The sequence below is a fragment of the Aptenodytes forsteri genome, unplaced genomic scaffold (assembly GCF_000699145.1).
Source record: "Aptenodytes forsteri isolate BGI_AS27 unplaced genomic scaffold, ASM69914v1 Scaffold192, whole genome shotgun sequence".
NCBI classification, from domain to species: Eukaryota; Metazoa; Chordata; class Aves; order Sphenisciformes; family Spheniscidae; genus Aptenodytes; species Aptenodytes forsteri.
The window spans coordinates 821,484-833,935 of record NW_008794891.1 but is presented as its reverse complement, the minus strand read 5'-3'; the positions used below and the strand labels follow the sequence as shown (position 1 = coordinate 833,935).

At 43.8% G+C, this 12,452-nt stretch overlaps 1 protein-coding gene across 1 annotated transcript in view; it reads right to left on the bottom strand.

Moving 5' to 3' along the window:
• The window catches only part of LOC103895541 (putative Polycomb group protein ASXL2), a 63,126-nt gene that overhangs the window by 4,528 nt on the left and 46,146 nt on the right, over positions 1–12,452 (bottom strand). Inside the window, exon 3 of the mRNA XM_019470969.1 lies at positions 3,243–3,351. Within this exon, the coding sequence (XP_019326514.1) occupies positions 3,243–3,351 (109 nt within the window). The remainder of the gene's footprint in view (positions 1–3,242; positions 3,352–12,452) is intronic.

Sequence of the window (12,452 nt, the reverse complement as noted above, 5' to 3'; positions counted from 1 at the left end):
TTCCCCAAAGCTCACCCCACACAAGCAGCCTTCGCAAACCATGAAAAATACCACATTACAAGAAACTCAAATACCAGAAGCTACCAGAAATTCAGCACTTTTGCTACAACTATTTAAAGGTCACGGTAATTTGTTTTATTCTGTAGTATTTGGGAGTACTTGGAGTTAATTTTCCCCAGGGGACCAAGCAGACTGTTCAGGCTGTACGAGAAGCGACCAACAAACACATCCTCACTAGGGCAAATGCAGCTCGCCTCAAGATTTAAAGTTGCCCCAGCAGAGCACCGCTGGCTGATTTGGGGTGTTACACGTCCCTTCAGGGGTAGAGCAAGTCCGGAGCATCTAACCGTTTTTAAAGAGATTAAGTGTTATTCTTTGCTTCCCCCTCCCCACGCAGAGCTTGGCTATTATCTCTCGACCGCTGAAGCGGTCATTTTGGGATTCAGTTTGCTGTTCGTATCATTGCTGTCAAGCACGAGTGTGCCCAAAGTTGTACGCCCCCCACATCCACCCTGCTTGCTGCTGCCAAAAATACACTGCACCTAGCAAAAGAGAAGCCTGTCCATCAGCTCAGGACCCGACCGCACCAGTCCTTAAACAAACCTTTGCAGCTTAGTCGAGAAAGCAGTCGTGTTTCTTGAGAACTGCAAACCATGCCTTGTGCGCTCTGCTTTGGGGGAGTACCTGTTCACCACCGTGAACAGGCTCATCATGGAGACCAGAGTGCTCGGTGCATTGCAAATCACTTCTGACTACTATAATAATTAGACAAGGTTTAGGGAAAGGAGATGATTAGGTACTTGGAAACAAAGAGGAAAAAAAGAGAGGAAAAATAAAATCGCATCAATAAAAATAAATGTGAATTTTAGTTCAACTGCTAGCTGCCATTAGGAATTTTCCTCTGGAGCATCTCCTGGCCACCAGCATTAAGCAAACACCTCCAGAAACACTTAATCCTTTGAACATTATTTCGCAGAACTGACATACACCTCGGTTATGATTCTCGAATCTGTTTTACATATCTTTATCATCAAGTCTAACAAAAAAGTAAAGGGAGATCCTAGCAGCCTTCCAGTCTCCTTACTACTAAGTTCAGCGATACCATAATCGAGTTCAGTGAGCCAGCAAAACCGCAAGTGCAACTTTGCTTCACTCACCAAATATTTTACCAGAAGCTTTCTCTTTTAGGAAGTGTGATTTACCGGACACCTGGCTCTCCTCTCCACTGCGGTGTAACAACGCATCGCTTGGGGAACGGTCAGCCCTGTTCTTCAAAGCTTTCTATTTCTAATTGCTACCTAAGCCATCATGTTTTGTTAATCATGGATCCTCCAAAGGATTTCTCATTCAACGCATCATCTTCACAATTCCCAGGCTCCTCCTGGTACTGCACTGGGACTAAACACGGCAAAGGGGACCTGGGATTGGTGCAGCAGGGCTCAACGTCTCCCTCTTTCCTGGCATTCTGGGTTTCTCGCTGCTCCATGGAAGATACCACCTCCAGATGACACAGCCCCAGGGAAGGAAAGCTGGCAACAAAACTGACATGTCTTTAGGTACGCAGGACACAATGCGCCTTTGGAATAACTCAGCAGCTAGTCTAGCCTCCCAATTAATACAAATCATTATCTTTAATCAACTTACTCCTACACGGACTTAAATAATATTGGAGTTTTGCTAAAGCTTAACATTAGGAAATATAATCAGTCTTAACTTGCAGATCCCGCGAGCAAAACAAACTGAACTACCACCGTAACTCTGACAGTCTGTTTTGTTGTTCAAATGCATACTTAAACTTGGCTTTGCTTAGATTTACTCTCTAGACATTTGAGTTTGCTGATGATCTACCCCACTAACAACGTACTTGCAATCTTTCAAAAGGGACTTTTTTTTTTTTCTTTACATCTTGAATTATATTGTTCTTCTCTGAAACTTTTCAGCACAGCTTTGCCACATCATGACACAGAATTCACTGACAATGACTCAGTTACTTGTCTACTACCAGATCTAAATCTTTTCCCAAGTCATAATGTTCTGACAAAACACTGCTTTCCCAGCCTGGAGTTAGGGTCTACGTTCTTTATTCCTAAAATGTAAAACTTTATACTTTTCTGTGCACAAATAAGCCCAGTTTATCAGCAAACAGATAACTACTTTCCCTTCATTGTTGGTTATCTCTCTGACAGTCCTTACCTTAAACGCACATGTTATCAAAATGGTGCTTTATGTCCTTTCACTTAGATGCACCGAAATCAGGTCAACCTCTGCTTGGTACAACGATCTTCAAAGTAAGAAGTTTGCCAGATGTCTTGCAATGGCATTTTTGGAAGCTCTAAAGATGTTTTACTCTGCTGGCACGTCAGCACCAATGCACTGCTCCCAGAGTGACGTCCTCTGTTGTCACGTTATATACAAGTGCTCAGGGAACAATGTGCTTTTCCAGTTTACAGGGTGGAGGGAGGAGACAGCGAGAACGGGATTCAACTTAGCTAAATTTTTGACAATGACAATGAGGACATCTTTTTCTGGGCAATTCTTAGTTGATTCCCTCAGTAAACTAACTGGCACTTTTAAAGCCGTTTCTCTCATATTTTGAATATTTTAGGATGAGACCAATGTCCTCTTAGAAGTTATTATTTCTCTCTATCGAACATGGAGTGAGACAAGGAAAGCGGTTCCAGCAGAGACTCCTACACCGGAGAGGTCTACGTGTAGGGAGAGGAATCCTATCTTATGGCACAGTCTTCAGAGTCAAATTTACAGAAAATCAAGAACAGTGTGAGCAGGCTTCGTTCTAGTAGTTTAACCGGGGAAAAAGGTTTCAAATAAAGATTATTTTTTAATATGCCAATCAGGTAAATACAGGAATCTACATGGTTTCCCTACAAATGTTCTCCACCTACTAGACACAGACTGAGGATAAGGTAATTTTTCATTTCTAGATACAAGTTGAGATCAGTGAAGATCCTTTTAGGGCTAAAATTTCATTACAATTTTAATTACTCTTTCATTTCTGGGATAAAAATGTGAATAAACCCCAGCACCTTCGGTTGTCCTTTCAGCACACAGGTGCTCACTAGCAAGCATGAAGACTTAGTGTTCGCATGTGGAGGTAAACTTTACGCTACATTCATGCAATTGAGGAACAGTTCCCTCTTCAGGATTATCCTAATCCAACATATTTTTAAATGGATAAAAGTCACCTGAGCATTCAAACAAGATTCCCCAGCCGAGCCACTTACCTTCAGCGTGTACACTCCCATGCGCCCCGGGACCTTATAGAAAATGCCCTCTTCCCCTCGGGAGTTTGTATGTAACATAGCATTCAGGCATGCAAGAGGAGAAGTCCCACTGAAAACAAAAACACAAGGTTAATGTTTGAATGTATTTGGTCAGTGTTAATCTTCTGCTGGGAGACAACCACGGCCCCTCACCTGACCATCACGCATGCAGAGGCAGAGAGATTCCAGATCCAACTTCTATTCCCAAGGAGAATACAAGTTGAAGCTGCCATAGTAAGCAACAGTGAAACCAGTCCACGTACCCACGCTCCAGTTCCAGAAAAGAAAAAAAAGCAAACAAAAAAGCCCCCAAGCTCAGGCTCCCCAATACTTCTTTGCCGAACATCAAAACTGTCACGCATTTTTAAAGCTCTAGATATTTAACGTTGCTCATCTGAAACTCAGAGCAGATTTGTTGTGAGCTAACTACTGACTGCAGAGATATTTTAAGTTTGAGGTTTTTTTAAAGAAAACCCACAGCATACTGAATTAAGAGTTGTGGGATAAAGAATGGAAACCAATTATGCAATTTCCTCTGAAAAGAGTGGAGATCTTTGATCCCAGCCAGGAGAACCGAGACAGAAGATCCATCTTTTCACCGGTGCTGGTGGGGGTTTCTTTGTTTGGTTTTTTAAACCCAAACCGCTGTAGACAGAAGCAAAATCAGGTGGACGCAGCAAGACAGGTGACTTTTGTTCCCACTGCAGGGTCAGGCTGATCATAGCCTCTACTAAATAGGTATCCTGGCTCACAAAGCATATTGATATCAAGCACAACCCCTGCACAGAAATTAAGCGAGAGGTTTTCGTCTCCCAACACCCTGTCACAAAGGCTGGAACCAGAACCATCAAATCCACTAAAATCCTAAATTTGTGACTGATTAACTGAAATCCCCGAGCAGGAGATACAGCTGTTTGTCTGTATTAAGTTTTGCCATGAACATTCAAACAAACCTGCATCAAAAGCAGTGAAATAAGCCCTGGGAGGAAAGGGAAATAAAGGCGAGGGCGAGCACAGCCCTCCGACGATTCGGGCAGGGCACATGCACTCCAAGTTCTGCTTAAGAGCAGCAAAACAGCTCAGCTGCATTACTGATGCCTAGTACAAGGAGAAGCCAACATCCTGAAATAGGTCCGGTCTCCTTTGCCCCAGTGCATACAAGCTAACAGGTAGGAGACCCTGCAAGGAACACCGGCCAGCTATGGCGGCTCACGAACCACAGGAGAAATACCATTACAAGAGGAGGACTAGTATTTATGTTGCTAGACCCGATCCTACCTGTGCTGACTGCTAGGCAGATGTACAGCGAGACACCGGTCCCTGTTGGAGGGACCGCCGCTGCCGGCGGGGAGCCGACAGGGCACCATCCCGGTGCCCCCTGCCCATGGCACCGCAGACCAGGATCCTGCAGGCTGCTCGCTCCTCCAGTTGAGAAACAGGCTTAGAGAAGTACTCGGACTTCTGTGGGAGCTCTGCGGTTGTACTGGGGCACCCCAGGGCTCGGGCACAAGCCTAAGCAGGGGCACGCAGTCGTCCCCCACCAGCAGAGATCTCTGTGGGGTTGCAGCCCACAGTCAGACCAGATGACCTCCTTCAAACCTACGTTATTCCATGCAAAGGGTCAGAAAACAGCCTCTGCAGCATCTCCGCTCCACAGGATCTTATGCTTTCTGAGTTTTTGCCAGCGTCATTTGTTAATAAATAGTAGTGAAAACAGTGATGAGGAGGGAATTTTCTAAACCCCAGCCCAAAGCTCATCTGACCGCCTTAGCAGACGGCTCAGTCTGATGCTCAAGCAAAAACCAGCAGCACTGGAGGAAGCAGCGGAGCCTCAAGCATGCCAGGGACCACCCACTGGTCCTGTTTTGGTTCTTACATGGCAAAAATCAGTTTCATTCAGGTGCTCTTACACTGACCCAGCGACTCCTCCAGCTAACAAACGTCTTTTGGAGAGACAGCCAACCATGATACAACAGAGAAATCAGTAACGTGAGCATCTCGCTTTACTCCCTGCCAGGAGTTCGTGCCCGTCTTCAGACATGGCGTTATCTAGGTTGACATTCCAGCCAGAATCCCTACCACTGAATATAAGCTTCTCCTAAATACATTTGCACACAGTAGACAACCTCTCCTCATGACCTCCTTGACTCCCCCCGCCGAAACCAGCTCTTGGCTCATCACTCCCTGCCGCTCCCATAGCTTTTCTGTGCACCTTCCCCAATGGTGCAGCAGCTCCTACAAACGTGAACAACGCAACTGGAAGCAACTCTTCTCACACTAGCTTCACCGAGGCTATGCGCTAACTTCACAAGGCTAATCCTCTTCTCCAGAAAGCCACAGGGTCTCCCTGGAAGCTATAATTCAGTGTGATTTCCTACAGCAACCCCAAATTGTTTCCAAAGGCATTGCTCCCCAGAGTATACCCTTCCCCTCTTCACGTCTTTGCTCCTGGATGTGATTTCTGCATGCAAGGACTATGCGAGAACTGCTCGCAAGTATATTTTATACAGGCCCAGCTGTATCTGGCAGTATAAACAATATACCTGTTCTTCTCCCATCAACGTGCATCATCATCCCTCCTATCACTGCATCTAAAAAATTATCATTGTATACTTCTTTCCAGATCACTAATAGCATGTTGAATAGCACTGAACACACCGAAGCATTCCCACGTTCAGGAAGCTCTGGGGCAGCGAGGAGAGCTCTGCCACGTACCTGACCTTTAGCTCACGGAGTACATTCCTTTTAAAAACTGTATCAGAGCAGAATATCAATGTTAAGCCAAGCATCTAACAAAGTCTAGGCAGAGCTGCGCTTTGGAAGCTCACCAAGGAATGAAGCCTTGGCAGGACCAATCTTTACAAAAGCTATACTGGTCTGGCATCTACACAGCTCGTACTGAATTGATTCCATTGTTTAACAGCTTATCCACTATTTTTGCTTTATTTTTTTCCTCATGTTTACCCATCTATAGTTACGTGTCTTCCTCTACAGGCTCTTCTAGAAAGCTGGCACAAATGTAACACTATTCTAGCCTTTCATAAAGCTTACTGTGAAAATTTTGGAAGCTAAAAATCAGTTGACAAGTCCCACCTAACTTTCAAAAAAAAAAAGGGGGGGGGGAGGAGGGTTCGATTTGGGTATAAGATGCACGGTCTTCACGTCGTATTACATCCTTTCTGCCTCTATGAGTGAGTACTCATAAGCACTCGAACCTTTCCTATACTAATCATCTTATTTTCATGACTATCACTCAATTTCAGCCACCACCCTGGGTGCAGGGTGGCAGCTCGTGCTTCTGAACAGATTCCCCCAACACAGCTGCAGAAGAACAGGAGGGCGGCTGCTGCCGCAGGGTTACGTGAGCTGCCTAACCAGCAGCTTCCAACTGCACTGATCTGGACCTTGATTTGACAGACAAACCTCCAAACTGGGGGAAAAAAAAACCCCATACCCAAAAAGATATTTCAAAACAAGCCAAGAGGCTCACCCCAGAATTCGGATAAAGCCCTAACCAGCAGGGCTGTACTAAACCTGCATCCCAAGGGAAAGCACTTTGCGCATTTTTCTTTGGTAAAAGGTGTTGCTGCATTACTACAACCCCTGACCCACAGCTCTGATAGTTTGCTAACAAGTAAATGTGCAGTGAGACTGTGGTTACGTTTATTCTTGGAGATGAAACTTGTTCTCCTCTGAATGGAAAGATTTCATCCCTTGCTTGTTCTTTGCTGCCGCTTTGCTCAGAATCCCCCAATATTCACTTAATACTTTTTCCAACTACCTGTGTTTTGCACCCAGCCTACCTTTTGTTATTTTAAATGCAATAGCTGCCTAAAAATAGCCTTAGGAACCAGATGTTATTATGCCATTTATTTTATTGCTGCCTTTTTTTTTTTTTTTTTTTTTTTTAAACGAAGGCCTCTCCGTTTGCCAGGAACACACATGGGATCGTCAGCCGTGTCTGACAGTTCCTGTCATTCCACCTCAAAACCAGTAGTTCAAGAAGCAGATGAAGTGAAAGACAAGTTCCTGCCCGCTCCAGATTCATCATTACCTACTATTTCACTTCAGTCCCTTCCATCCCGCCCAAATCCGTACTGCTCTGCACGCAGAGCCACAGTCGGTCTCTGATACTGCTGACCATCAGCTTCCATTAACGTGACCGCTAACGGACCAGTCCTTTTGGAGGTCTCAGAACAGGATTCATCCTTCAGAAAAGTGGAGCTCAGCAAGACTATGACATGACTAGTTCGTAACTGCTACGCTCCTTCATGTCCCCGTTTGGGAAGCTGTATCGAATCTGTTAGGCATCAAGCCCCTAACTCGCTTTGTAAAGCTTCTGAACTGAAACATTCTCCAGCTTTATGATCACGGTCATCAATCACCCTGGGCTCTAAATAAGCTCAAGTTGTGGTTCTTGGCTTGAAGATGAGGGGTTTGAGGTGCAGATGCACAAACCTTCTCAGTTTACAGGGGCAGGAATTACATTACTGCTTTTGAGGAGAGTCTCATTGCAGGCTCCTGTTCTACCCGTTCTCTACAGCAAACCGGCTCACCAGCTTACTGCAGTATGGACAGACAGCATGGGCACAGTCACGGTGGAAGGAGAAAGAAGAAGGGTATATCCACACTCATTAACATCAAATTCTCCCAAAGAAACCTGAACAAACATTACCCCTTCTACCAGCTCCCCTCCATCACCTTCCTACAGCTAATGCTCACAGAGTTCAGAGGCTGCTTTGCCCCTCCTGCCCCCTTCTCCGTGTAGGGCTGTTTTCATTTCATTATTTGATTAAGAATCTTCCAAAATGAGCTAAGACCAATTATTACTTTTCCCACTCTGTAAAATTTCCGTATTCCCCTGTTCTCACAGGCTGCCCTGTTTTCACCCAATATTAACAACGACTGCTACAGAGAGGTGATGGGCAGCAAAGGGATCTCACTCTCATAGTTAAATGCAAGGTCAAAATATTTGTCCAGATGCTGGCAATTTGGTGCAAATGACTATTAAAAGCAGAGCTATTTCCTACCCTAGCAGTTTAGGAACAGAGGTTGAATTTGAATGTGAGCAGCACAGCACCCTACAAAACCTCTAGGGCCTCCTTCGATACTACAGATAGGCTGTGGGTTTTGGGGGTTTTGTTTGTTTTTGGAAACAAGGGAAGGCTTTCAAATCAAAATTGCATTTTCTTCTACTAATTTGGTTTGCGATGTTCTTATCTGGGATGTGATGCACCCTGTTTAACAAAGCAGCGGGTACAACTCCAAACTCAAGTTTTATGGCACCCAGCCAGAAGTTTTTTTTACATAAACCAATGCACTTGAACTAAGATGCTTCATCTAGACAGGGCACACAGGATTTTACTGAACTGCTAGGGTTTCCCTCAGGAACTAGCTACTATACGAAGAGTTAGAGATGTTTTATTAAAATTAAAACATGACGTCACACCCTGTATTTTTACAGCTGATTAAGCAGAGTTCCAGTGCTCATTCCAGCAAGTTTTTCAACCCAGATAAATATTTTTACATCACACATACTAACAAATAGTGCGAAAAACGTATTTTCCCCCATTAGGCTTATGCGTAACTGGGAGGTAGGGTAAGAATTACTGAGCTGGCAGGTTTAGTGAAGAGCTGGTAGGGGGTTCACTGCTCGGTCTCTGCCTAGGGAAAAGCTTCAGTTTGAGCTGGTTCGTGCACGTGCTGCTCCTGCCGCTGGTGAGCTGGGGTAGCTGCTTTCAGCTCCTGCTTTATTCCGTGCTTCAATGAGGGGAAGAGCAAAATTTAAGTTTTCCAGACCCTGCCTCCCTTGTAACTCGGCTTGTGCCAACAGTAGAGGCACTCCCCCTGCACAAGCTCGATCTGCCTGGACTGTTTTCATCCTGAATCTCATTTATGCACTGAAAACAGATTACATGCACAATCAAGATACCGTAACTTTATCCAACTGTCAAGTAATGCAAGCCCTTTTCAGATATATTCAGATATTTCAGTAGTTTATGTCAGTAACGTACTTCTGTTTCATCAGGCCACTTTCCTGACAACAAAAGCATTTTCCTGACGAAAACAGGATAAATTCCTGATACAGAAAATAATTGACCCGGACATCCTCCACCTCCAGAAAGTTACTGCTGTCTCATGTAACGCTTCTAACAGTCATTTTTGACAAAAACTTCCGCAGAAGCATTCCTACCGCAGTTCATCATGATGGCAAGAATACCGCTCCAAATACAACTGGGGGGAACAATCCGGGGCTAAGGTATTCAGCCTCTAATGGTAGCAGCACGCTGCTGCTTTTTCTACGCAAATATTTTTCAGAATTTTACATTTTAAGTGCATGCATATACAAGCTGCGTTTGTGCTTCTGTCTGTGGAAAGGATTTTTAGTTGTATTTTCATTTATGCATTCACAGCAATGTATTATCTAAACTTTTTATTCCATTTGGGAATAGCATGTTAGCTGACAGCTACAGCAAAAAAGCAAATGTATTTTAACTATTGTGACAATAAATGGGGCGCTCACCTTTATCAATTACCCAGCGCTGAGTGCCAGCCCACTGACAAATAAACAGCGCCCTTGGGAAAATCAAGATAAACGCCCCTTTGCTCATACTGGCTCACATCTCAGCTGAGCAATACTTCTTGAGATGGTTCAGATCAGAACAGAGTTGCTTAGGCTGATAAGTTCAGCTGACGCAAAGAGTCAACTATAGGCTTTGTTCATTGAAATGAGCTTGCATTAAAGTAAAAAAAATACATTTGCAACAGTTTAGACGATGCAAAGGTAACTACGACATTTACCAGGATTAATTCGGTTTCCATAGTGTTACAAGTACATACTGAAGCTTCCTAGTTTTTACTTCTTGAAAAGCTAAAAATAGCATGGCCTTTCTGTAAATCTGCCAAAATACGGGCAGCAAACTCAGCATAAATAAGACTCATGGTGCCAGCGCAAGGGTCATAATCCAAGCTCTTGTGCCAAGACCTAGGATCTTCTTCATGAAAACTTGTAAATGCCAATTTGTTCACTGTCCAAAGTTTTAAGCCATTTTACTTTCCCATAACTTCTGCACTATCCTCACTCACAGTGTGCTTCAGCTTGAGAAAAACTAGGGAGTAACATATCCACCCTTTATCAAAAGCAAAAGAGGCAGTTTAAGTGCTGGCACACGTTTTAAACCACAGCATTGAGAATATTTTCATTTACAGATGCTGTTTAAGAGAGAGGACCGATACAAGCAAATACCCATCAATACTTACCAGGTGACCACCCAGTGAACAGCTCGAGCAAATACATATTCCTAAACTCTGATATTATCGGAGCAGGCACCGACCTTTTACCTATACAGCACCTTCGACAGCAGGGTCTTAAATATACTTATTTTGTCAGCCAAAAGCGTGGTACTTTATGAGCCTCTGCCTGAACCATTTCAAGCATGCTGCGTCGGGGCAAGTATCGAGTGCCTGTGAAGTGGCTATTTCAGTTACAAATTCAGTTCCCAACCGTTCTGCTACTACCGCTGTGCTCAGCACTGCTGCTTTCCACTGAAAATGGTGGTTTAGTAATTATTCCCTTCTAACACTGACTTCCCAGTTTAAGACAACTAATTTAACAGATTTACTGGCATTTATAAGCCTGTTTATACTTACAAACCTGTGACTGCTACGTAAACTATATTTTTTACACTGTTGACTAAACAAGGGGTTTTGGTAGCTTCTAAATATCTATTCTATTTTGAAAATTAACATTTTTCCTATCTGCACTTCTGTTTCATAAATAAGTCAGAAAATTGATCTCAAAGTGATCAACAGCAAGTGACAGTCCCTCTGCCTGCAGAAGGGGCACATTCTTTACTTATTTTATTGGATTGCTGAAAGGGCTAAAACAGTATAATAATATTTTTTGTAGTCAAGAGGTAGTTGTAAGGCCAGTCAGTGGCATAAGAAGAAATACGTGTTCTGCGCTCTCACGCCTCCGAGTATTTCTCTAAGCTACTTGATGTTTCAGACAGACGCGTACATACCAAAACTTCCTTCTGAGAATGCCAAATTTAAGCCATCCTTAAATCATGGCATTTTAAACTCCACATTGAATTCAAAGCTTCTTCAGACTGAGCAGGAAAAAAGGGGTTTGAGAGTGGTAAACGTACACAAGGTTAAGGTGAGGACTCTCTACTCCGAGCAGCTGCCTGTTGAAGGGGAGGAAGGAGGTGGAGCGTTTCTTCCCGTATTTTCAATCCCACTGCAGCATCCCTTCCCATCAGCCCGGCTCCCAAGACCTCAGGGACCGAGCTGACTCATTCTGATTTGAAAACAAAGTGTGACCAGGTCATTTTTGTTCGGTCACATGCGGACAGGACACTGGATTGAAATTTTTCAATCGTGATTTATTTGAACTTACAAACCTCGCCCTCAGAGCATCATGCAAGGTGTATTTATCTATCAAAAGGTTACTTTATATTAAAGCTCCATTTTTAATTTGGTTAGCAGTTTTTACAGTATTTCTCTGTGTGCACAACAGCACGGTCTTCAGCGTGGCGGACCCAGCAGATCTCCTGCTGCAGGACCCCCACCTTATAGCTCCAGGGGATCCTGCAGACAGAGGAGCACCTGCTGATACTGCTGGGCACAGAAACACGACTCAGAATTCACTGGTTTCACACCAGCTAGGTGCCATAGCACTCAGCAACCTCAACACCAGCGAAGAGTTAATTATTGCCTTCCGCTCTAAATGGAAGCTTAATATAAAGTGCATCCAACAGCGAGTGTCTTCGTTTCACCTCGCCGCTGCAAGTTGATGTAGCTGGATAAAAATGTCCAAACGGACTGACCTGTGTTTAAGGGTGAGGTTTTTTTCCCATTTTGTTCTTTAGAGCATCCCCTTCTTCCCCACTTTCCATTTGAATCAGACATTCACACAAATAGCTTTTTGTTTATTAGTATATTAAAATATGATGGTTTTAAAAAACAATAGTTTCAGATCTACGGAAGTGTCAGAGCAGAGAGATGTTGTAAGCAGACACCACCGTACCAACTTCAAGCTTGTTAAACAAATTCATGATTTAGAAAAGCAGCTTATTTTACGTGTTAAGTTTTGCTTCACCCAATATGCAGTGCCAAATGTCCCCCAGACAAAAGATGCACAAAAATACATCATGCAAATCAAGCATC